The 26,652-nt window shown below is 40.9% G+C and overlaps 1 protein-coding gene and 1 long non-coding RNA gene across 4 annotated transcripts; one reads left to right on the top strand and one right to left on the bottom strand.

The window, feature by feature from the left end:
* Positions 1–363: 363 nt before the first annotated feature.
* Positions 364–25,932, bottom strand: INPP1 (inositol polyphosphate-1-phosphatase). Of its 3 annotated transcripts, none has more exons than XM_021703340.2 (6): positions 25,590–25,932; positions 10,127–10,389; positions 7,730–7,790; positions 5,174–5,374; positions 3,002–3,176; positions 364–1,237 (listed from the first exon to the last, which is right to left on the bottom strand). In XM_021703340.2, exons 2-6 carry the CDS (start codon positions 10,328–10,330, stop codon positions 670–672), a joined length of 1,209 nt encoding a protein of 402 aa, XP_021559015.1. In that variant the 5' UTR covers positions 10,331–10,389; positions 25,590–25,932; the 3' UTR covers positions 364–669. The 3 variants fall into 3 exon arrangements, with proteins under 3 accessions (XP_021559015.1, XP_021559016.1, XP_044769624.1); XM_021703341.2 differs by having other exon boundaries at positions 25,707–25,932; XM_044913689.1 differs by lacking the exon at positions 5,174–5,374 and having other exon boundaries at positions 25,707–25,843.
* On the top strand, positions 10,515–17,087 carry LOC110592380. Its single transcript, XR_002481102.2, has 3 exons — positions 10,515–10,544; positions 12,162–12,228; positions 17,010–17,087. It is a non-coding gene; the product is annotated as an uncharacterized LOC110592380 (long non-coding RNA).
* Positions 25,933–26,652: the final 720 nt, after the last annotated feature.

Here is a 26,652-nt window from a genome sequence, read left to right as displayed (position 1 = left end):
GCAAGAATTGCAGAAACCTCTTTATCCCCTTCTGCCATAGATAGAAATGGAGTATGTCTGTGATATTAGAGAATTAGAGAATATTAGAGTGTGTGTGAGAGAGAGAGAGAGCGCCCATGTGAAAGACTGTGAGAGAGAGAGAGAAGGAGGGGACACACAGTGCTCCAGGCTTTCTTTTAAGAAACATAAGAATACTGTTCAAAGTACATGAACTTGGGTAATTATGCATCAAATTCATAGTTCTAAGTGTTCTGCCAAAGGCTAAAGCTGCAGATTATCCCTTCAGGACAGCAAACAAAACCCAAGCACAGCTTTTTCTTGTGCGCTTCCTAATATTTTAGTGACATTTTACTTATGACTTAGATGCTTAGAGGAGTGTTACTAACTGAGCAGGAATTTTTCCTCTTCAATATTTTATTGGAGTGTTTCAAGCAACACTAGTAGCACAATATCCACTATTAAGAATTTCACACATCTGTTTAACTGCTGCACAAATACCATTCATTTATTGACATTAACATTCTTAAGAACACATAATGGAAAAATGCTCCTCAGAAGAGGAAGGAGAATGTTGACCATCAATAGGACAAAGCTATCTTCAAAAGATAACAGATGTGGGGAATTGTTTCACAGTTGGGTGTTGAACAAGCACACGAGGACGGAGTTCGTCTATGTGCGTGTATCCCCAGGCGCGAGGTTTGGGATGAGGAGGCTCAGGAATGTCTCCAGCTGCTTCCTTGATCTGTATGCAATCAGTCCTCCCTTGTTGGCCCACCGATCCACGCCAGTCGCACCTTCGTTTTCCACGTGGTACACCAACTGTGGCCAGTCAAGTGCCGTTTCGGAACTTCTTTGCAGGCATTGTCTTAAATCTACCATTCCCCCACCCAGGGCCCTGAGTATGGCGTGAGCAGCACAAGAGTCCCACTTGAACGTGGTATCCTCTGAGAAGATGTAAATGTCAACAAGGCCTTGGACAACACAGAGGCTCTTGTAACCAGCCCCAGCTGCCGGGAACATGCGCTCGCCACATACACGTGACAAAGCGGCCTTGACAGTGTCCTTTTCACTTGTACTAATGACAGCTGAAAACCTGTGGGAGCATTCCGCCTCCGAGTTGGTGTCTTCAGTCACTTGGCTCCGTGTGTCCCTGCTCTTTCTTTCAGAGTCGGGAAGCTGAAGTGAATGGATGTTGGTCCCCAAGTAAGAAAGGCCCCAGTAGCACTGTCCTTTCCACCTGCGGAAGAGAGCTTTTCAGTTCGGGGAGGTAGGCTATCACGTTTGTTTTTATTACTCCTGTTGTTTTCCAACTTAATGACATGAAAATATATAATGCAGTGAGTCTCGATGCCCTGAAGTCTAGAAATAGCAAGCAGCTCATTCGTTTGTAAAAGTAACTGTTATGCTTGCAGGTGCCAGGTTGCTGCAGATTAGGAATGCTGGGTTTGTTTGTTTGTTTGTTTTTAAGATTTTATTTATTTATTTGAGAGACAGAGCAAGTGAGAGCAGGGGGGAGGGGCAGAGAGAGAGGGAGAAGCAGACTGCCCGCTGAGCGGGGAGCCCGGTGGAAGGGGGGTGGGATTGATCCCAGGTGCCCAAGATCATGACCTTAGCCGAAGACAGATGCTTAATCAACTGAGCCACGCAGGCGCCCCTGCTGTGGGTTTTAGATGTGATCTAGGACAAAGTGAAAATATCTCTGGGATTTCTGGCCTCCAGGAACACAGCAGAATTTCATTTGCCACTTTTAGCATTTAACACTAAATACGGAAAAAAATGAACAGATAAACCATCTCTCTTTTCAACCTGCGAATCTTTGACCATCCTTACCAGTTTTTCTTCATTTGGTGACCCCTTCTCATTCTCTTATTCACTAGCTCTACTTTGGCCTTAACACCAAGAAAGATGGACTCATTATTTGTGGCCACAACAACACCAAACACTTATTTCTCCATGTTTAAGTTATTCTATTGTGTTGGGTCATTACTCTCTTTACAGAGGGGGAGAACGGGGCCTTAGAGAATATAACTGTGTGTTAGTCAGTGTTGGGATCTGCATGTAAACCAGGAAGCCTCACTCCACAATCGGCACCACTGACTACTTTGCCAGTCGTTCCTAGGCCACGATTATGTCTGCATCCAGTCCCAGTTCTTTTTAATTTCTTAATAACCCTTTAAAGATAACAGACACATTTTCAGTTTGAAAGAAGGCAGGGTAGAGGGAAAAAAAATGTGAAAATTGCAGAGGTGTCGTTTATGTTCATTAAAGAACAAATCTTCGTTGTGGGAAGCAACTCAAAGTTCAATAAAAATGTGTAGTCATATAGACATGGAAAAATAGGGCCTGTTTCAAAACTGAAGCCACAGGAGAAAAGCTGCTGGCTTCCACCTGGACTCTGCCATGCCCTGGAGTCAACCCCAAGTACAGGCCTTGGGGCAGAGGCAGTGGACAGCCTGGCCACCTCCATGCTCTGTGCCGGAGGCCATGCAGGGTGGGGGGGGGAGGCAGTATTTATAGGGAGAGTACCCCATAGTCAGGGTCCAATCCTGGCCATATCTACTCATCTTTTCACTGCACACTTACTCATTTGTTTTGAAAATTTTCTAAAATTGCATGAATGTTTGACTTGGCTGTATTGATAGCACCTACCTTGTTTCAAATGTAATAGAAGACAGTGTTACCACTGTTCTCTCAGTCTGGTTTTGAATGGATTCTAGAAAACAGGGAACGGGACTGAAATCTTCCAAATGCAAAACTAGGATTTCTCCAAGATAGACTTTCTTTTAAAAGTTTGTCTGCATGCACCTAGCCCCCACTAAAATTATATTTAACCCGAGACTGAAAAGAGAAAGAATTTTAATTCAAATCTGCAGACTTTAGTAGGAGCACCTCAGTGTATCAAGTCACGGTAATGTCATGTCAAGTGATCATCTCGACAATAAGCAAAGCTGAGGTGGTGAATTCCCCAAACCACAATATACCGGAAATGTTCCCCTTTTACCTGAGGGTGTTTAGGTCTTGTGATACAAAAGGTTGGTTGATGACTCCCATTAGGGGCACCCCTGTGTGTAGGTCATAGACACCAATTAAAATGGTGACACACTGAAGTCCGCTAGGGAAGATTCCTTGGTTGGATTTAATGTCAGCAGAACCTCTTATATACTGGTAAGTGGAATCTGAAAAAAATGAAGCAAATTTGTTTGGATTCAGGCAGTGATTATTTAAAAGATAATGACGGAAACATCTATAAACTCTGCCCTGTGTCATTTCTGTCTTCTACTAATCTGGTAACTGCTATGGTCTGAATGTGTCCTCCCCAAATTCTAACTCCCCAAAGGGGATGCTATTAGTCAGTGAGGCCTTTGGGAGGCACCTAAGTCATGAGGGTGGAACCCTCATTAATGTGATTAGGGCTTTATGAAAGAGGCTCCAGAGACATCCTTCGTCCCTTGTCCTATGCAAGGACACGGTGAGAAGCGGCCAGCTATGAAGCGGGAAGAGGGCCCTCATCTTACTCTGCCAGCACCTTGATCTTGGACTTCCTAGCCTTCAGAACTTGGAGAAAGAAGTTTCTGTTGTTTCTAAGCTACCTAGTCCACGGTATTTGGCTACAGCAGCCTGAACAGACTAAGAGAGCAATCAATCAAGTTTTACCTTTGGGTGTCACTGGTATGGAATTGTTATTTGACCTCTTGTACTTTATTTTTAAGATGCCTGTGTTCCATTTTCCCCAACTCCATGGGAACTCTTGAGGGGGGACGACGCGTCTGTAGTTCCTGTGGCATCTAGCATAGCACCTTGCATACGATAAGCACTCAGATATTCATTGCATGTCAAAAGCATTTAAAAGCTAATGACTCAGGATAACTGGTGGGATTCTTTAGAGCTCTTACTAATCAGAGGGCAAGTATAATATGGAGGGATGGATGGGAAAATCTCCTTCCAGAAGGCTCTCGGGGTTGGAATTAACTTTTTTTTTTTTGGTCCCTCAAAGTAGAAGAAGGAAAGAGACCATGATGGTGGCACAAAAGGAAGAAACTGATGGTGCTCCTGTGAAAAAAAGCCAAGGAACCAGGTTTCCCCTTAAGAGACCTATATGCCAGTAGCCGACTGCCAACATCTGGTGAGTTAACAGCCGGCTAAGGGTGTGTGGGGCAGAAAAGTCCCCATAGCTGGCTAACAGAGTCAACTCAGAATAGAACCAAGAAATAGGAGATCCCTGTCCCTCAGAAACCTCAGCTAATGCTAATTTACCGTGAAGTGATAAAAGATTTTGGGAAAGATTCTTAGTCTGCATATGTAATCCAGTGAATGAATGTTCTGTAATTCCCTAATGATTAAAGGCATTTTGATAATGTTGTATGCTTGCAAGATGGGAGGATGGGGGCATTTGCCTGGGAATGGTCCCAGTTGGGTTGGGTGGAATATGCCAGGCAAGTAGGAATGAAAAAAAGGAGGGACTCTGCAAATCAACAGCCAGGGCATTGTATTAATAGCATCATTGAAATAGACCTCCACTTTTTAAAATTCAGAGCTTCAATTAGGGTTCTACCACAACCATGACCAAAAAAATAATAGATAAGATTTACACAAGGCTCACAAACTGACTGCGAGTGAGTCCCATTCAGCTGTGTTTTGCTTGATCTATACAGTGGTTTTGACTATTTGCTTAATTGAATTAGTAGTCAGTGGTTAAAAATTGGGAGGTATCACTTAAAAACCTGGATTTTCGTTTCTCTTTAAAACCTTGATGATCTGGACTGTACTCCTATGGGGCAACAATCTGCTGGGGCTGAGTGTTCTTTAAATGGCAGGTGTGTTCAATTAGTTATAGCTACTATCACTTCATTCTGTTTTCTTTACCAGTCTGGCCCCCGAACTCTTTCAAAAATGAGTTAATTCAAGCTTTATATATTTTGCATGTGTGTGTACGCACACACACACACAGATGCACACAAATACATATCTGTTCTAGAAATGTTATAAATATACATGTATCTATAACACATCATCACACATGTACCTCAACCTTCATTATTCATTTTACAACCTTAAAATGTTAAAGATTTCTAGGAGAATTCAGCTACATGCTCAATTTTTATTCTTCCAAACCTCCCCCGACCAAGCGATTACTAATAAGAACCAATAAAAGCAAACACTCTCCTCTATTTACCTATGGGATCCACCCAAATTCCCAAAATGTCCTGTGGAATGTTGATCTCTACCGAATCCAGAGCTGGGTCAGTAAAGGTGACATCCTGATGAACAACCTTGGCTAATGCTTTGGACGCCAACTTGTTACCACTCAGGACTTTGCTAAGGAGCTCTACTGTTTCTTCCTCGGTCGGACACAGTCTCAGGATAATCTTCTCCCCTAGGATAAAGACAAACTAAAAGCCATTGCATCTCAAGAGTTTCCGGGAAGAAAAACAACAGAAGGGCGGGGAGGAGCAGAAGCCGTGCACTTAAGATTAGGTGAGGGCAACATGTTCATACGCGTGGTTCCTAACCTGGCTGACTGCCAGAATCACCCAGGGGGCTTCACAAGGTCCCAGCTGCCCAGGAGTCACGCATATACCTAATATGAAGTGAGGGATGGATTCCCAGCATCAAAGAAATGTCTTCCCAGAAAAATGTCCACATGGGCAAATGCACACAATTCTCTATCCAGTCTAAGGGGGCTCATGAACCAGTTCAGAACCCCTGAACCCTGAGTCTTGGATGATATTTATGTTTTTTTGCCTTTTGCCTCTTAATATACATAGGTCAACCTGTTAATGTTTGAATATGTTACTGAAAAGAAGAGAGGTCTTACCAGCACACAGAAGTGCTTCTATCTCCCTCTAGGATACTGCTTTTAACTAAAAAGTGTTTCTGCTCAGTAAAGTACTATAAGATGAGTATAACTAATCTTCACATGTGGTAAACTGTGTGATGTGACGTGACATGACATACACAGAAACAGCCCTCTTCTCTGAACCCCACTGGAAAGTAAAGCTCCTTCTCCCAGTGACACCACAAGTTACCAAATGCGGGCGCTCCAACCATCACTTTAAACATGCTTCTTAGACTAACCTTGTTTCCAGCTCCCAACAAAAGTGAGGAAAGAGGCTGGCAAAAATAGGCAAATTAATAGCAACAAAAAGTGACAGCAGTGGTGAATATAAACTTATAACAAGCAGAAGACATGGCACTTTGGGGGTTTTGAGGTACAGAGACAAGTACTCCTAGCTACCCTGGCCAGGATCTGCATCATCACCTGAGAGCTTGTTAGACATTCAGAACTTCAGGCTCCATCCCACAGCTGAGTGCTAAAGATCCCCAGGTGATTCCGTGATCATTAAAGTTTGGGAAGCACAGTATGAATCTATTACAATGATAGATTGTAATAGATCACAATCTGATTGAATCAGCAAGAAACATTCCATTGCATTTAGTGAAGTTAAATTCAAATTAAATTAAACTGTTGAAGTTAGGGAATAATAAGGCTAATCACTGCCACTTAACCAAGCACCGACACTGGGCTCAGGAAAAGTCATGGGATCAATCCAAGGAGCAAATCATCTCACATCATTCCTGTGCTTAAAATTCTCCAGTGAATTCCCATCATACTTGGAGGAAAATGCAAACTCTTTCTGCAAACTTCATGTTCTGCTCCTGCCTGCACTCACCTCCTCCATCCCATGCTCCACGCTTCTCTGCCCGCCCCCGCATGCTAACTTCATTCTCCCCTTCGGTTCTCAGAAACATGCTCGTGGAATGTCTTTTTGCCCCTATAATTCTAGATAAATGAAATATTAAAATAACTGTTTTTGAGGTAGCCAGACACAGGATTTCAAGCATAGGATTATTAGTTAGTCACAGGTGTTTTTATCCTTAAGTTTAAATGAGATTTCCCTGAGTGTCATAGAACTAATTGCATTGTAATACATAGCCCATGAAGGAGACAATCTTCCAGCATTAATCCAGAAATTAGTTTTTTTCCTTTGCAGCTGTGCCTCTGGATGTTGCACTACTGGTCACATGATCAATGATAAAGTTCACTATTTTAATCTTCTATCATTAAACAAACAAAACACCCAGACAAACTTAAAATAATTTGTTTCACTGTAAAGGATCAGAAATTTTGATATTTTTCTCTACCATCCGGGAAATGTGGAGGTACATCAATGGAGAATCTGGCCCACAGGAAACTAATTAAAGAAGACTTAAAATGTGGTACTAAAAGGAACCTTTTATTTAATTCAGCTCCTTTTACAGAGGTTCTGAGACCAGAGAACTGATGAGGTGAACAAGTTTTCGTTGCTCAAGAACACACAGTATTTCAGAGATGGGGCCTCTCTCTTCTCAGGCAAGGTCTATGGACTCCCCAGGAGGTCTATGAATGGGCTTAAAACTTGGACCTAAAATTGTCCATACAACTGTGTAACGTGCATCTGTAACTTCTGTTAGATTCTCAAAGGACCACACAACTTCCCCAAAGATTGTCCTATATTATCTTAAGTGCCACAGACTTATAGTTAAAAGAATACATATGGACTTGCTAAATAATTCCAAGTACCACCTCTAACTTAAATGGCATGATATTCTGAGATACTGAATGAAGCTTAACATTCAAATATGTTATTTACATGAAAGGCTTCCAAACATTTATTTCATGACGTTGTTGAACGTTAGAATACCATATGATGATTAAGTTACAAAAATACATTCAAATTCTTATACTTACCCAAATCATTAGTAAACTCATTCGATTCTTCTCCCAAAATTTTTTTTCCCAAGCCTGGAAACTGAATGATTCAGAGTATGACAAAGAAACCAAAAAACAAAACAAAGACAAAAAAAACAAAACCCAAATTCCACATACATGTTCAATTCTGATATTTTCATTTTGTGCTTCAAATTAAATAGCACAACTAGATCTGAAATTCAGAAATTTACAATTCCAGAAATCAATCCCAGTATAAAAAGTGAAGTCAGCTTGGTTCAGTACTTAGTTTTCTAACATTCTCCTGCTCCTCTGCCCCTCTAGGAAGTTCAAATCATGGTAGAAGTCTGCTTTCCTTATGTTCTGTTGAGTTTGCAGTACTTTAGAAACTTTATCCTTCCATCTAAGGGCCATAGAACTAGAATATTTACAAAGGAAATATTTTAACTGTTGCTCTTCAATAGCACCCTAGTAGCTTATGTGAGTTAACAGCATTGCCCAAGAACCTAAGATGACTACTAATTAAGTTTAGAGGATAACATTAGAGTTTGCTTTCATTTTCAGGTGTTTCCTGCACCTGTTGAAGGTATCATTGGACTTACGGCAAGGAAGGCAATATAGCAAAAAAAAAAAAAGGAAATATTTTATTGACTGATAATTAACACATCAATGTAGAATGAAAAAAAAAAAGTGGAGCTAAGTAAGAATCTTCTCTCATCTCTGTATGACCAGGAAGCTTTCAGATACATTTTGCTTCTGATCCTCTCTGTAGTAAAGATAATTTTTCTCAAGCTTTATGTGCTGAATTATGATATGCGTGATGTTCTCAGGGAACAAAAGCAAGGAAATGCTTCAACTATTTGAACTCAGTCATTTGCAGATGGCCAATAATTTTAATACTGCCCACAACCACTTGTTTTTTCCTCTTCTGAAGGACAGTGCAAGTCAACAGGGGCTGCCAATGAGCCTATTCACCAAGGGCTGCAGCTCCATGTCCCAAGCCTGCTTCAAGACTGGCTTCTGAGCTTACAGGATGTAAGCATCATGAAACAAAGACATCTTATCTAGCCAAAAGTCAGTATCATTTCTTTGTTCATAAGTCCTATCATATACTTTACGAATGAACAAGTGCTGAACTTGTTACAATGCTTTGGGGCAAATATTAACTAATACAAGTTAATATTGACACCTTTCTAATTCAATTGCTCAACCATCCCTCGTACTCAACTACCTTGATAAATAAAATAAATTTACTTCGTTTATTGGAGCCGGATACTACAGGGCATGAAAAAGCAGAGTTTGTAGAGATTTCAAGGGGCCATTTATGCTCTTTCTGCCTGTGGTCAAGAATTCACTTAAATGATTCCATTTGATTCCCAATATTTTGAGAATTTCAATAGAAACTATTTCAATATTTTGTAGTGCTTTCTGTCATAAAATTCTATCCTCCCAAATCTTAAAAAAATGTGTTATTATTAGATTATAATATAAAGGCAACATAGTATTGCAAAGAACACAAACTCTGGAGCCAGTGTGTGTTCAAAAGCCAGCCCTGCCATTCACTTGCTGTGCAACCTTGGGCAAGTTACTTAACCTCTCTGTGCTTCCCTTTTCTCATCCATTACATTTGAATAATAATTCTTACCTCATAAAATTATTATAATTGTTAAATAATTTAATATATTTAAAGCCCTTAGAAGTGCCTGACACACAGTAAGGACTCATAAATATCTGCTGGTCTTACATTATGTTATTACTACTTATGAGTAGTTTCTTTTCCCAGCCAGTTTAAGATACCTAGAATCACAATCATTGTTAGTTATAAACAATGATTTTCTATTAGAATAAAAGGGGATTTTCAGTCTTCAGGACTGTACCAGCCCAAAACTGAGGCAACCATTAGATAAAAGATTACATCAAAAGGTGGGACAGGATATGTCAAGTTAAAAAAAGAAATCAATAAAACAGTATGTTCTCATTTCTACTGAGATAAATTCTATGTGCCATGCACACAAGTACACAATGTCCTTAACAATATTTAGTAAAACATAGCTGTGGTTTTCTCTAGTGGTAGGATTAAGGATTCTTATTTTTGCTTAGTTTCTGGAGAACGGGTATTATTTATTAAAAAGAAACTCATTAATAAATAAAAGCTCTATATCCAAATGTTTCTCTTCAGCTGTCAGAACTGTGATTTTTTTTCCATATTTGCTTTTCTGTATTTTTAATTTTTTCTGCAGTGAACATTTTAGTAATTTTGTAGTCAAAACAAGGCGGGGGGGGGGACCCAGATTATTTATTAGAATCCTAGGTGCCAGTATTCTGAGGTGGGGAGGGCAAAGGAAAAGGCATGCTATTCTACTGGGGAAAACCCACAAGGCAAGTATTTTGCAATTACCTTGGTGTGACCTTTCTTACCTTGTTCTCCATATTCTGTTTTATAACTTCCTGTACGAGTACATCAGCCAGCGTCTTGAAGTCAACTGCAAACTTCTTGTTCTTTTCTCCCTCTTTCTTTTCTTCGATCAACAGCTGGAAGAGGGCTTCCTGCTGCCTGCATGCCCGGGCAATGTTGGCAGCTTTCTCAGACACACGGAGCAGCTCCCGGAGAATAGCTGACATTTCTGAACCTTCCAGTTGCAGCTGCTGGTGGAATTGGCACCCACCCTCTGGGCCGTCAGCTGGAGAAGTACAAGAATGTGAAAGAGAAAGCGGTTCGGGGAATGATGTCAGGGTGCGTCTGGCACTATTAGACAACCCATCCAGAGGTCAACCTGGTCAGCAGGGCTGAACAGCCCGTGCATGTCGGAGTCACATCCTCAGTGGGGAAGACCAGGTAACACCTAAAATTTGAAACTTATTTTTTAAATGCTTCAAAAAAATACATTTAGTCTCAAAAGCCCATTATGCAAAGAACTGAAATCTCAGTGAAAGAAAGTCTTTGAGAATCTACGTCAGAAATCCCTAGAATGACAGGCAGGTAGATACAAGCACAATATTAAAAGGAAAGCCCAAGTCTTGGGATGACCTTAGAATGATCACACAGGCTTAGTGGCACTTGAAGGAGCGCTTTCTTTCACCATATTGGGGAAGAAGAGAGAAGTGCAAGAGGATTTATCCTATCAGTTTGGGGCCAACTGTCTAAAGTACTAGGCACCATACCAGCAAGTACTGCTGTGTCCTGTAAGACTCTGAGGCCACTCCTGGGCTAGCAGCCAACCTATCTCCCAGCCACCTTTTTTTTTTAATGGGGGAAAAAAAAAGTCCCACTCTCTGTGCTGCTGCAAAAGTTTAAAGAATAAAACACGCAGCTTGTTGGGACTTTAAAAGTTCTGGCTTCTAAGAGGTATGCTGTCATACCTTGACAGAGCTATTGGGTAATTAGGAGAGAGACGTTTCTCATTTTTCGGTAGTAGCTACATTTGGCTGAAAGTTTCAACAGGCTTAACATACAATGTCATTGTGAGAATTACTGTGGGGGCTGTCAGCCTTGTTTTACAGTCAAGGAAACCAAAGCCTGGGGAGATTGGGTAACTTCTTCAGGGTTACACAAGACTAAACGGCAGGGCTCTGAGTCAGTCCTACACACAAGCCCAGGCTCTCTATTCTCATAATCAACACTCTCCTTTAAAAAAAAAAAAAATTCCCTTAATGGACGCTAGGAGGCTGAGAATTCATACAACAAAGATGCCAGTGCAATGGAGTTAATTGTGATGGTCATAGTTGCTTTGTCTTAAGTTTGCCCAAAAAATGCTATTTTCTTAAGATTACAGGTCAACCACCATGAGAAAATATATCTATCCTCAACGGTAAGAAAAGGAAAGTGAATAAAAACGAGACATCCCCCTTTACTATTAGGTAGACAAGGCTGTCATAAGTTAGCGTTCATTCTTGCACCTGTCCGCAAAGTGGGTGCTGATACTCTGCTCTTAGGCATGCAAACAAGTGGGCTTCTAGAGGGTGTCTGAGGAAAAAAATGTATCAAGATCCCTAGAAATGTCACTACCTTTAACCAGTAGTTCCATTTTGCCTTGATTTGTGTTTAAAAAAAAAGTCAGAGTTGGGTTAAAATATTTCTTCAAAAGAAGAATTAATATTATTTACAGTAGCAAAAAGAAATAATGGCACCTGTATGCTATAAATGAGAAGTTATAAACATAAATTATAAGTAATACACAATGTATACACACACGGATACATACATATCTTGGAATACATACGCCCCAAGAGTATAAATTCAGTAACTTAGATAATTTTGGTTTCTTAGTAAATGTTCTAAGTGATTATAAGTGAAGAGAAAATAATCTGGTGAACCAATAGTATCCAAATAGCTTATCTGAAAAGCAGCATGAAGATTTCAAGGGGTCTAATTTGAAAGCTTTCTAGATAAACGATATCAGTATTATCTATTTTCCTCAACTTTGTTAAACCTTTTTTTTTTTTTTTTTTAAAGAAACACTCTACCACTGCACTGTTGCATAACCAAGAAACTTTCCCCATGATGCCCTCAGAACACTCAGGTGAGCTCCTCACAGAGGCTACAAACTCCAGGAACCAACACTCCCCCTTCCCTCACACAGAAAGCTCTAAGTTTCTGCATAGCTGCCCCAGGGATCCCAAGTTTCTCCCCTTTGAACTTCACCTCTATTGCCTCAATAATGACCATCCTCCCACAACTTGGGCACAGCAACTTGACCAGTAGGAAAGAAGTATCAGCTACAAACTTCAGTCCTGCAGCTAGCAGGTGTACAGATTTTAGGAACTCATCATAACACAATAATCAGGTTTTTCAGTTCCAAAGTTATCCTAGAGTCCGACCTTAATCACTCTTCATTCTGACCCTGGGAAGCACTATCATATTTTGTCAAGCTCCAAGTTGAATGACCAGTTTCAACTTGGGATTAAGCTTTCTCCAGCCATCCCAGAGGGCCCAGCACTATTTGCCTTTCTTCAGGGTCCTGGCTCCCTAAAAAAGTCTCTCACAGATACCATTATCTACATGCAGAACTTTCTGATTAATTCGTACAACTAACCTGCTACTTTCTGGCTGAGTGAACCATTTCCTCCAGATGAACCTAACCACCATTCTCCCTGCTTCTCCCTAATAAGCTGCTTTCATATATCTCTCCCCATCTGTCCTCAACTCAGTTCATTAAAACCATAACCCTGAGGGGAGCGCTGGGCAATTCATCCTCACCTGGAATGATTCAAATGGAATAACAAATTATCTGTGGAGAAACTGAGGTCTGCATTCGATGCTAAATTTCTTCAGGTTTATCCATAACTCTTAGTAACACTTGTAGAAACTATTTTTCAGATGATTTTTTTAAAAAGATTTATTTATTTTAGAGAGAGAAAAAGAGGGAGAGTGTGCCCAGAGGTGGAGAGGGAGAGAGAGAATCTCAAGGAGACTCCATGCTGAGTGCAGAGCCCAACGCAGGGCTTGATCTCAGGACCCTGAGATCATGACCCTGAGATCACAACCTGACCCAAAATCAAGAGCCGGACGCTTCACTGACTGAGCCACCCAGGCGCCCGACTTTCAGATGATTTTTTAAAAGCAAGTTTACATATTCATTTTTTACCTAAGTTAGTTTTATTTAAACATTTCAAATATTTTAAATGAACTGTATTATGGACTCGTGATTAGTAAGTTATGACATTTACAATAATTTAATAGCTTAGAATACAGAAGAAGTTGTTTTTGATTAGTATTTCTTAATAATGGATCTGAGAACCACTTGTGTCAGAATTAACCAAGGTGCCCACTAAAGAGACAGATTCCTGGGCTTTGTCCCAAGTTGGTGAATCAGAATCTCTGGGGACAGGGCCCAGGAATCTGCATTTTTGTCAGCCTCCTAGATGATGCTAAACACTGAGATTTAATAGCTGCTGTTCTTCAGGCCCTCTTATTCTTCTTCGACACCATGCTGGCAAGTCCACGGGGGCTGGTGCCTGCTGGCAAATACCTTGGTGGAACCGTGGAGGCCCAATGGTTCTGCTACGTGTTATCCATGTGCGGAAAGAGGCCCCAGTTAAAATAATAGCTAACGTGTTCAGTGCTTACTGTATGCCAGGGGTCCTTCTAAGCACTTTATATATATTATTCATTTACTTCTCACACAACCTTATGAGGAAGGTACTATTATCTCTATTTTACAGATGAAGAAACCAAGGCATGGGACATTTAAGTAGTTTGCCCAAAATCACACAGCTAGGAAGTGGCTGGGACAAGATTCAAGTCCCAGGAAACTGGCAGATGCCCTCACTCTAGCCAATAAAATTCTTCCATAAATTCTTCCATAAATTCTTAGCTGTTAACTCAGGGGAGGAGTAATTATTGGGTAAATAATCATAAGCATATTATTATTATAAGGTACACTATGTAGCAAAAAAGTAAACACACCTAGCTGATAGCAGTCACTAGTTTAACTATTAAAATCACTATCTGAGGGACGCCTGGGTGGCTCAGTCGGTTAAGCGTTTACACCTTCGGCTCAGGTCATGATCCCAGGGTCCTGGGATCGAGTCCCGCATTGGGCTCCCTGCTTGGCAGGAAGCCTGCTTCTCCCTCTCCCTCTGCCTGCAGCTCCCCCTGCTTTTGCTTGCTCTCTCTCTCTTCTCTCTCTCTGACAAATAAAGTCTTAAAAAAAAATTTAAAAAAATGACTATCTGACATTTGACTTCCTTTCTACTCTTAGAAAATCCTTTTTCCCAGCTGATCCGCAATGTAAACCATCTTTGCTGGATGATAAAATCTCATCCATCATATTCTACTGATGTCTCTCTTAATTGGCTGCCTTGGCATCAGGGGGAAGGGCTTAGCTCAATGCCAAATATCTAATTCCTCTTGTATTAGTTTGCTAGGGCTGCCATAACAAAATACCACAGACTGGGTGGTTTAAACAACAGAAATTATTTTTCTCACAGTTCTGAAGTTCCTAGAGCAAGGTGTCAGCAGGTTTGGTTTCTCCAGAAGCCTCTCTCCATGACGTGCAGATGGCCACCCCCTTGCTGTGTCCTCATATAGCCTTTCCTCTGTGCATGAGCATCCCTGGTGTCTCCCTCTCTTTTTTATAAAGACACAGATTGGATTAGGGCTCACCTATATGACCTTACTAAACTTAATCACCTTTTGAAGGCCCTGTCTCCAAATACAGTCACATTATGAGGTACTAGGGGTTAGGGCTTCAACATACAAATTTGGGGGGGGCTACAACTTATCCCCTAATACCTCTCCTGAAAGAGAGACCTTGATAATCTTAGCAAATGTCAACAAAATCTATCCCTTTGTCTTTTGTTTTCTGGCCAAACAGAAATGGAGTAGGGTTGTCTTCATTTATATGGTCAATAAATTTAATTCTGTGAGTCAGTCTTTTCTACTAGGAGCCATTCATTTTAATAGCCAAATCATTAATGATGTAGTGAACACTGATAACCTCTCATAAGCCTTACTTTGTGACAACCTATTTCAAGGCATATTTGATCAGAACAGGTTTATTTTATCTCTCTCTTTTTTTTATTATGTTAATCACCATACATTACATCATTAGTTTTTGATGTAGTGTTCCATGGTTCATTGTTTGCATATAACACCCAATGCTCCATTTAATACCCATCACCAGGCTAACCCATCCCCCCACCCCCTCCCCTCTAGAATCCTCAGTTTGTTTCTCAGAGTCCATAGTCTCTCATGGTTCGTCTCCCCCTCCGATTTCCCCCCCTTCATTTTTCCCTTCCTACTATCTTTTTTTTTTTTTTTTTAACATATAATGTATTATTTGTTTCAGAGGTACAGGTCTGTGATTCAGCAGTTTTTTACACAATTCACAGCGCTCACCATAGCACATACCCACCCCAGTGTTTATTTTAAAGATTTTATTTATTTTTCAGAGAAAGAGAGCACACAAGCAGTGAGAGTGGCAGGCAGAGGGAGAAGCAGACTCCCTGCTGAGCAAGGAGCCCAGTGTGGGACTCGATCCATGACCTGAGCTGAAGGCAGATGCTTAACCAACTGAGCCACCCAGGTATCCCTGATCAGGTTTAAAGAAGTTACATTCCTCACCATCTCAGACCAAATGTATGTTAACATCAGTGTATCACAATTTCAGATAGAAATAGTCTCTTTAGCTTTTGTGGGGTTTTTCATCTCCAGTTGGAGAAATGTTGAATAAATTGAAGTTGGCAAAAAATGCTCTTAAGACTTTTCCTGGAAGCCTAAATCTCTCTACACAGACAAAACTCAATTTTAATTCCTAACCATTCTGTCATTTCATCAAAACACCAGTGTTTTAAAAATCACATTTGAGGGGTGCCTGAGTGGTTCAGTCAGTTAAGCGTCTGCCTTCGGCTCAGGTCATGATCTCAGGGTCCTGGGACGGAGCCCCACATCGGGCTCCTTGCTCAGCAGGAAGTCTGCTTCTCCTTCCTCCCTCTCCCTCTCCCCCCAGCTTGTGCTCTCTCTCAAATAAATAAATAAAATCTAAAAAACAAATCACATTTGAATAATATGCACATATTTCAGATGTGATAAATAGTATAGTGGGAAAGACATTGGCTTTTGGAGACAAACCTGGGCTCAGAGCCTTGCTTGGCCATTAACTAGCTGTGTGGCATCAGGTAATTTCCTTACCCTATCTGAGCCTCTCTCCTCATTTGCAATATGAGTATAATACTTAAATTGCCAGAACATTGTGAAGATCAAGTGAGATATTTCTGGAAAAGTACCCAGCCCACAGCTTTGCATATAGTGGATCACAAATGACAGCTGTGGCTTTTAAACACAACCTCCCAGGAACCACAGTCACGTGTCCTTACTTGAGAAAATAAGAGGCTGGCAACTTTATATGGGTCACCAAAATCTTTTCTGAAAATTTACTAGTCCATTAAACCCCAAAGGCTGGGAACTACTTGTAATTCTCTGAGTGACTCAGAATAAGGTTCCTGTATGTGGGCCAGATCTGGTTGCTTCGGTTTCTGGGCGTCTGACTGGAAAGTTGGCTCCTGGAGGCTGCACGACTACTCTGGCGTCATGGTAGACAGTCTACGGGTGGCTTGGCAGGATCATCATAATGTCAGGGGGGCACATTTTGTCAGGATATTTTGTGGGCATTCGAGGGCCAAGTGTGTCCATTCTTTTGCGAAGAGCCTGGCTGTACCAGAAGCTGGCCATGCCCTTTTGCTGTTCACAGTGACAGAAGTGTGACCACATGGATAAAGGCCCTCAAGAAAACAGAACTGCTCTCTCATGAATAAGCAAGTAGGTCAGAGCATTTCTGTGGACATTCATTTCTTCCTGCAGATAATCCACACCTTGTACAGAGCCTACATCTTTGCCCAGTATCCAGTGACTCCACCCCACCCCCACCATTCATATCCTGAATTCCATTTTTCACTGGTCCTCTGAAGGTGGACGGTTTGAAGCTATTGTGTGGGGGCCCTGCCTGACAGGTATTGCCGTTGGGGGGCGGGGGGAGGCCAGACTTCCAGGAGATACCCGGGTGTTTACAAGAAGGTGTTTGTGGTGGCCTCTCTCAGGGGGGTGCAGATGTCCAGGAGTCTCCCTAGGTGGGCACGTGCCGAGCGGCTGGCCAAGGTTCCATTTAGCGCACATTGCTGTTGTAGGGGAAACAGACTTCGCCCCCCCTCCAGTTCCTGCTCCATACTCAGCGCTGCTTTAGGTACTAGTGTAAAGAGTGGCAGCTGCCCTGGCTGAAAGGAAAGGGGACAGAAGTGGGCTCACACAAACTATGTCGGGGGTCTCCATCGGCTCTGCTGGAGCAACCAGAGAGGGCTAACATGCAACTTGCTAAAAATAGCCTCTCCTGAGACCACTGTGGATCTTTCATCTGCCCATCTGGTTACCTAGGCTGGAAGGGACCTGTATCATAAGCATTACTAGGTATTTAAATTCCACCTTTAAGCTCTCTGGAAACTAAATTATCTTTCCAGTGGATAAGCCATGTTCAACCTTCAGGTATTTGACTGTCAAACATTTCTCAGAATCCATTAAGTAGTACAGAATGAGACCGTCTGTACTCTTTTGGTGTTATTTTACTTTGATACGTATGATATTGCTGTCATTGATTCATAGGTTCTAAGTTTAGCATTTAATAATTGATTTCCCACCATCTGTCCATTTACTCCTTTGCTCTGGACCGATTCTTAATTTGTAAATGCTATTCCCTCTGGGTGATGATGCCCGTCCACCTGCCTTCTATGCCTGATGTTTAACTTGCCTTCTCATAATGAGTTCATGGGCAAGAAACTTGAACAGATAACTTTATAAAAGAGGATATTCAGATGGCCAACAAACATATGAAAAGATACTCTACCTCGTCGGTAATCGGGAAGATGCAACTTAAAATCACAACAGGATACCACTGCATATCCAGTTCAAATGTGAAGACTAAAAATCTCACGTTTTGGTGAGGATGTGGAGCAATGAGACTCCTACACTGTGGTGTGAATGAAATTGGTAAAGCCAATGTTGGAAATTATTTGGAAGTTGTTGAATATAAGCATAACCATTTTCCTTGTAGACATATACTCAACCGAAATCCATGCGTGTATATATTAAAAGACACGCACAAGAATATTTATGAGTAGCATAATTTGTAATGACCTAACACTAGAAATAATGCAATCATCAATGAGAAGATGGAATAACCTGTGGCACATTCACATAAGATAATACTATACAGCAGTGAGAATGAATGAATGAATTACTGCTACAGGCAACAATGTAGATGCATCTCACAGAAACAAACAGTTGCGTGAAAGAAGTCAGCCACAAAATAAATACATACTGTGCTACTGAATTTATTTGAAGTTTGAAAATAGGCAAAACTAACTTATGATGTTAGAAGTCACAATGGTGGTTCCCCTTAGAGAAGAAGGAGGAATTATTGATGGGGGGATAGGAAAGGGCTTTTAGGCACTGGTAATTCTGGATCTGAGTGATAGTTGCCTGAGTAGGCTGACTTTGTGTAAATTCATCAAGCTGTGCACTTAGAACCTGCATACTTTTCTGTATTTCTAATTTGATAAGAAGTATTTTTAAAAGTATGTGTGTGTGGAGAGAGACAGAGACAGACAGACGACAGTCCGTTCAACAGTCGGCTCCTCTGGGAACCGTTCCCGACTTTCCTTCATCTTGTGCACCTGGGCCATGGGAGCAGAGAGGCAGGCCAGATCTCTATCCCAAGTCGCCAACACTTGTACATTGGTTTGCTTCTCTGTGCTCTGTCTGGCAGGAGATTTAAAGGTGTGTGTGGTTTTTTAAAACTTAGTGTGTGGTTCCTTAAAACTCTTAGCATATACTTGAGAGGTGTTCAATAAATGTTGGCTGATGAACTTCCTCTTAGCTTTGTAAACACAGAATTCATCCTTGTAATATTGTTTATTGTACTTGGATTTTACTAGCATTACCCAGGGCCATTAGGCATGTGGGCCCATACTTATTTATATAAAAGTCTACATGTATTCTGTATTCATTTACAAAAATGAACCAAAGCTGTATCTGGATGACTAACAACTGAACCACATTTTGTGCCACGTCAGAATCTGAGGTTATGCTTTGTCATCTAGAGGCGACCTATCTTGACAAGATTAATTTAGTTGATTAAAAGACCAAAATAGTAAGTTTAATTTGGTTTTGTTAGAAAAGATGTTAAGTATGGGATATGTAAACCCATCTATGTAACCTTCACATTTCTCCCTCCCTCCTTCCTAACCTTCAGCTGGTGTTGACATACATGCTACCTCTAAGCCGATCAGTTGACCTCACCGTAGCTGTCAAGGCTGCTGCTGGACCACAGTAGTCCATGTTTTTGCTCACTGATGCTGCTTAAAGCAACAGATCACAAAAATGTCCTCTGTCTCCAATGTTCTGGTAGCTTATAAGTGGGATCTCGTGCTGAAGCAGTGTTTTCCAAATTAGGAAGATCAAGAACTAACTGGGACACTTGTTAAGGATACAGATATTTAGACTTTTCCCCTGGATATATTGATTCAGGAGATCTAGACTGAGGACAGAAAACATCACTCAGCTGATTTTTATCTGACCATTTAGGGAAACAGGAGGTGCACCAGTCAGCTCTGTGTCTCATTGGTTACTTAGAAGCAGAACAGGGAATCCTATAGCTACTGCAATCAAGAATGATGGGCCTTGGTCAGCTAAAGGGTCAACTTAACATTGCCTTCTTTGTAACAAAAATTAAATGCTGGGAAAAAAAAAACCCATGCAAGTTGATCTACCTAATTAGTATTCCACATTAGCATGATACTTGCATAAAGGATCCATTCAAAGATTCTCCAGAATTCATTTGAAAACTATGAAAAAGTATTCCATTCAGAAATACTTTTAAATTTGATAGTGACCCTTTTTTAGCCTTTTCTCCATAGTTAGGAATATTTTCACTAAATAGAAACTTCATTCACTTGGATAGTTTTCTTTCTGCTGCATTTCAATTATATGTTTAAGCTTTTATATATATGGTCAAGGATGTGTTTAGAACAAACGTGGTGTCACAAATGTAGCCTGAAATCCCACAGAAAATGAAAAATAGAAGCAGATTCAGTGTAACTATCTTAACTGTAGGAAAGAATACATATTTTTAAGAATACAAATGTAATATATAATTAAGGCAGAAAGAAAAGACACGAGATGTATGGCTTGTATAAAGAATCTTTTCCAGTAGTATATAATTTATAGTTGTGATAATTGTTTATTAGAATCTAGGCTTACTACTCTTCAAATCTGTTTCAATGTTTCCTTTCAAAGGTAACATTTTTCAATCATTTTACCTTTTTTTCTGAACATCTGCAACACTTACTTTTGACACCAACCCATTTAACACTTGCCTTTTATTGTCTGCCTGGGCTTCCTGGTAGAAAGAGCTTGTTTAGGCCATAAGAGAGCTGGTTCTTGAGCTCTGCTTTGCCTTGAACCAACTAGGTTTTCCAAGTCCCCCAACAAGGGACTTGTGTTCCTTATTTTTGTAAACATAAAAAAGGAAGGAAAGGAGGGACATAGAGCTTGAAGGAGATGATTTCTATGGTCTGTTCTAGTTCAAAACGTCCCTGTTTTTTATATTTATTTTCCAAATAAAAGAGGTTGGGGAATATTATCCAGCCTTAAAAAGGAATAAAATTCTGGTCCATTCTACAATGCAGGTGAACCTTGGAAACATTATGCTAGGTGAAATAAGCCAGACTCAAAAGAACAATTATTGTATGATTCCACTTATGTGAGGTACCCAGAGTAGTCAAATTTGTAGAGACAGAAAGTAGAATGGTGGTTAGTGAGGTTGGAGGGAGAGGAGAGTGGGGAGTTATTGTTTAATGGATCCAGAGTATCAGTTTGAGATGAGGAATAAGTTCTGGAGATGGATAGTGGTGACGGTTGCATAGCAAAGGGAATGTACTTAATGCTCGTGAATTATACACTTGAAAATGGTTAAAATAGTAAATTTTATGTTATCTGTATTTTACTACAATTTTTAAAGAGTAAAAAAATAAAATTATAGGTTTGAAAAATGCACATTTTATCTTTTAAAATTTTATTTCAGAGAGCGTGCATGTGCGTGCAAGAGAAAGCAGAGAGAGCATGAGCTGGGGCGGGGGAAGGGCAGAGGGAGAGGGAGAAGCGGATTCCCCACTGAGCAGGGAGCCTGAAGCAGGGCTTGAATCTAGGACCCTGGGATCATGACCTGAGCTGAAGGCAGACGCTTAACTGATTGAGCCACTCAGGTGTCCCAAAAATGCACATTTTAAAAACTGTTGATATTTATCATCTACTTAATGAGGGCATAATAAATATTTGTTGATTGAATGGAAAAAATGAGGTTGGGGGAAGGGCATGAAAAAGTAGGTTGAAAGAAGGGCACGAGCTATTTGTCTTGAAGTTGATTTTTTACAGGACTCACACTGGGTTTTAATACTTAGATTGTATGTTCATATGCAGTAGTTTGGGTGTGGGGGAGGGGCTAATGAACATTATGAGAGCCTAAGGCCCCCATCCAAGCCAGCCCTTGGCCATCATTATTCTCTAATAGACTATAAATTCCTTGAGAGCAGGATACACATTTTTTTTTCCATCTTCTCATGACACACAGTGGGAGTTCTGTTGGTTAATTGATATTCATTCCATTGGAGATAAACATGTTTAAAAGGATTTTCTTCCACCCAAATTCATCTGTAAGGGATTACTCATTATACAAGTTTTCAGATTATAACTGTTAGAAAATGTGATTCAGAGGAGTTCTTTACAGATTTTTTGGAAGATGGCTATTATTTTTTTTTTACTGTAATGATAAAATAACATGACCAAAATACATTTTCTGAATATTATAGTAGGAAAGCAAAGGTCATAGATCACATTATGTATCATTTTTTTGCAGACTGGGTTTAGCAGGATACCTCCTGTCATTCTACTTCTACTTTGTAGAGGCAAAAGTTGATTTTTAACAGATATTTACTAGTGTTGAATAAATCAATACCCAATATTGAATGTAACATTTACCTTTAAAGGAACACAAACTAATAAAATAATATAGTCCTTTTACTTGAAAAGTTCAAAATAGTAAAAAGACATAAATGTTTTGTTAGAGCCAATATGTAAATCTACTAAATTCTCTTGAATTCTTGCTAATCCTGCACCATGGATAAGTGTCTAAGCTGGGTAATATTTACCTTCTCGATCTGATTTTTTATTTCTATCTCCCCCATTCTTTGCTATTAATGATGCTTACCATCAGCCAATTTTTTTTTAAAGATTTTATTTATTCCTTTGAGAGAGAGAGAGCACAAGCAGGAGGAGAGGCAGAGGGAGAGGGAGAAGCAGGCTTCCCACTGAGCTGGGAGCTAGCCATGGGACTTGATCCCAGGACCTGGAGATCATGACCTGAGCCGAAGGCAGACGCTCAACCATCTGAGCCACCCAGGCACCCCAACCATCAGCCATATTTTTAAAACAGACCTGTTATTCCCAGATCAAATTGGGATTATATGTGATTATATGTGATTCTTACAGACTCCCAGAAAAAAAAATAAGTGCTCTAGAATTTGGAAGATCAGATCTATTTAAAAAGCAACTGATATTGAAAAATTATGACATCACTGAAACTAAATTAAGTTCTCCTTAAGCAATATTAAAAGACCGGTTTCCTTTGCTCATTTGAATTTAACTCTTTTGTTATTAATTATAACTCTCATTAGCATTTTGGGAAATCTACCATCATCACTCTGTAAAGAAAAGGACAAGTATCTATTGATATAGTTAGCAAATACTTACATTAACTTAAACTTGGATAATTAAGTTAGGAGATTTTAAATATTTAGTTGATTAAAAATAAAAACAAGCCAGCAAACAACCCTCTTCACCCCTCAAAAGAAGTAAAGAAAAGGAATGGAAAGAGAAGAAAAGGAAAGAAAACTCTGACCTTTTCCATTGTGGTAATTCATCTTAACAAATTCTTTTATAGATGTTTAATATTCTATTTTGCTAATTTGTTCTTATATATAATTGACCATATTTTATGCCCAAGGAAAGCATTTTCTTTCTTTTTTTGGATGGGGTTAGGTCATTTTAATAAAAGCTATAAATAAGTTATTAAAATTTGCATGCTTGTCTTCTCTAGTTAGGAGAACAAAAGGGGTAGAAAATAAATCTGTGATATGAATGAGAAACGATCAAGCACAGTATTTTGCTGTGGTTTACTAGTCACAGAAATCTGCATTATAGCCCATTAATAAGAGGTTCTTATAACATTAGAGGACTTGAATTAACATTGCATACCACATAAAAAAGACTAAACATGCAAAAATGTTTGCTAGGTTCAATCACCAGGAGGCTTGACTACAAAAGGATATAAAAGTTTCAGATTTCCTAAATGGGTGACATCATTATATTAGTAAAACCATAGCTTCCAGATAAGAACATTTTATGTCCAGGAATGAGAAGAGGTTATATCAGCTATTCATTCCAGCAACAGTTATTTCCCATCTGTGCTTCCCAACCTTGCCTTTTTAAAAATTTTTATCATTTTGACCTATTTGAAGTATCATCTCCTAACCGTAGAGATTCTGATTCAGGAAGTCCCAGGCTGCAACATGGGAATCTTTTTAAACCACTTTTGTGGCCCCTCCCCGATGTGTCCACCACCTGAAGTAATTTTTTAAATTAAGCAAATTTGGGAAACACTACTATGCTAATCACAAGAGATGGGAAGCAAAATGCTATCAACTCTGCTTTGTTTCTAAACTCTAAACCAAACGAAAACATCAATGTACATAGTTTTATTAGCTTCATTACAAGATTCAAAATATTTTAACAAGGATATTTATGAAGGACACACATCCAGAAAAAGTTCTCATATATATCATCCTCACCTTTAATAAATGAAGAAAACACTTGTTTTTATTAATCACTTTATATAACATAATTATCTTTTACACAATTTATCTACAAGACAAAGTAGAATAAGACATTTCCTAATTGTTATCAGAGACAAATCAAAGAAGAAATACATATATAATGAGAAATTTTATAATATTCATTTGACAGTCCTTGTATGTCCAAATAAGACATTTTTTTTCCAGGACTACCACAAGTATAGTTATAATTTAAATCTGTAATGAGATATTTCACATCAAATGGCAAGTCCAGGCTGCAATCTCCAAGCACGTGGTGGCTCAGTCCAAAAGCATGAAAAGAAATGGTATCTTATTCTATGCAAAAAGTGTAACTTATGCATCTTATGTAATCCTCTTTATGACCAAGAACTAACTTCAAGAGTAGTAGAAAAATCCACAAAAGCTTAAAAACAAAGTGGCTTCTAAATAAGAATTCAAACAAATAGGTGTTGAAAAATGAACTCTTCCATTGCCTTTATGTTTTTTTCTTTATATTCCCCATTTTTAAAGTTAAAAATGAGGTTACTTAGCTAATTCATCAGTCAATAGTAATTCAGTGGATCATTTTCATCATCAGACTATTATAGGGCTGAGAGGGCTGATCCTTATCAACTTGTTTGGTTTCAAAGTTAGGAATCACAGGAAAAGGGCCCCCCAAAAAATGTTTTATTCAACACGTGGGATCCACTTAAGTGGTCCGTCCATATAGCCTTAAGCCACTGTTCTTTTGAAGTGAATTCGATTCACACAGTGGGCAAACTTATGCTTATTCAACGCCTTAAAATTAGCTTTAGAACTGGGAATCTCCAAAATATACACCTTAGTTGTTTACATGTATTCTTCATGGATGGACTAAATAATCTAGGGATTTTTTTTTTTTTCATGCTCTTTGTGTCTAACAGCGTTCCTGATTCGGCCAAAGCCCTGTTAAAATTTTTCCCACCTACTATCCTGGCCACACCAACTATGAATGCACATCTCACAAAGCCGCCCTTCAAAATGCAGAGAATTAAAAGCAAGGAAGTAAAGACTTTTCTAAATATAGTCCCATCATGTTTATTTTACTCTCATCTAGTAGGTCACTAGCGGCAGCCAGCAGCTACGGACACTTAGAAGCATCTCCCAAAGCAAAACCAAGGGGCGCTTGACAGCTACGCCATCTACCTGTTGAACCTGGGCCACTGCTCTCGACAACTGTCAGCTTCTTCGACCTAGAAATGCTAATAATGATCGATTTTTTTTTTTAAACAAAGTTGTTTGCTAACCTTTCTTCCCACCCTCTGTTTCTTTCGGGTCATTTCTGCCGGGCGGGGGGAGCCGCGGGATTCGCGAGCTCCTCGGCCCGGCTGGCTGCAGCAGCGATGCGGGGCGGGCCAGGCCGGGTGGCAGCCTGGCCGCCGCGGGCAGAGCTCGTCACAGGCCGGGGCGCAGAAGCACGGAGCCTCCTGGCCCCGATTTTACTCACCTACCTTCCGCAGGGGCGATGAGGCGCGTGCCGGTCGCCCAGCTCGGGGACCCAGATCCGAGGAGTAGGGAAGCAGCGGCGGGACGCGAGGGGCACGTAAGAAGGAGAACGTATTACCTAAGCCGGGGATGCGGAGCGAAGGAGGCTGCAGCCTTTCCCTCCAGAAACGGAAGAGGCGGGGGAGGAGGAGGAGGAAAATGCGGCTGCGGCGGAGGTGGCCGGCGCGGAGGCGAGCGGAGGGGCTGTAGGCGTCTGGCCGCGGGCTTAGCGCAACGGCGAGGGGCCGGGAGCTCGGCGGAGGCCGCCCGAGGGGGAGGCGAAGCCGGCCGTCGTGCTCGCTGCCTGGCTTGGCGGTGGCTCGCAGACCTCAGCATCCGCGGGGCCGCCGCCCGCTCGGCTCCCCGGGGACCGCGGCGTGGCAACGCGGTGACGCCTCGAGGCTCCCGGGGCGGGCGAGGGCATCCCACGCCCGCCGGGGCCAGGCCTCTGCGACGTCACAGATGGAGCGTGATGATTCAGGCTGGGGGTGCTAGGCAGCAAAGGGCTCCCGGGTCACCTCATCCACTGTTTCTGTCCTTTCCTTGTAGCCGCCCACGAATTCGCTTGTAAAATCTTCCTCCTCCATTTTCCCGTCCACTTCTTTGGAGATTAAGGGTTTGGCAGACGGGTTGGCAGCTGGGAAGATAAGACTTCCTGCCCGTGGCATTCGGGTCCCATTATTCTAATAGAAATGTCAAGTGTGCTGGTTGTTCAAACTACAGCAGTGTCTCCTGGGCGCTTGCCTTATAAGGTGTGGGCCTAGGGCACCTTGACAGAAGCACATCATGGGCAGGGAACTTCTCTCTCTTCAGCCCTTTAAACTGTGGCATTCAGTATACCTTAAAAATGGTTTGGAATCGGGGGGAGGAGTCCAAGTTTTGAAAAAGCAACGTAAGATTTTGAGTAGAAGGGGCCTGTCAGCTAGCTGGCCCAGCAAGTTGAATGTTGTTTGTGGGTGCATTGGGCTTTCTGCACATCCTTTCCCTTCCTGGCACGCCTAGGAAATGATCAAGTCTGCAAGGCC

This window comes from Neomonachus schauinslandi, chromosome 3 (assembly GCF_002201575.2).
Source record: "Neomonachus schauinslandi chromosome 3, ASM220157v2, whole genome shotgun sequence".
Lineage (NCBI taxonomy): Eukaryota > Metazoa > Chordata > Mammalia > Carnivora > Phocidae > Neomonachus > Neomonachus schauinslandi.
The sequence above is the reverse complement of the archived record's forward strand: the minus strand, read 5'-3'. Positions and strand labels throughout refer to the sequence as shown.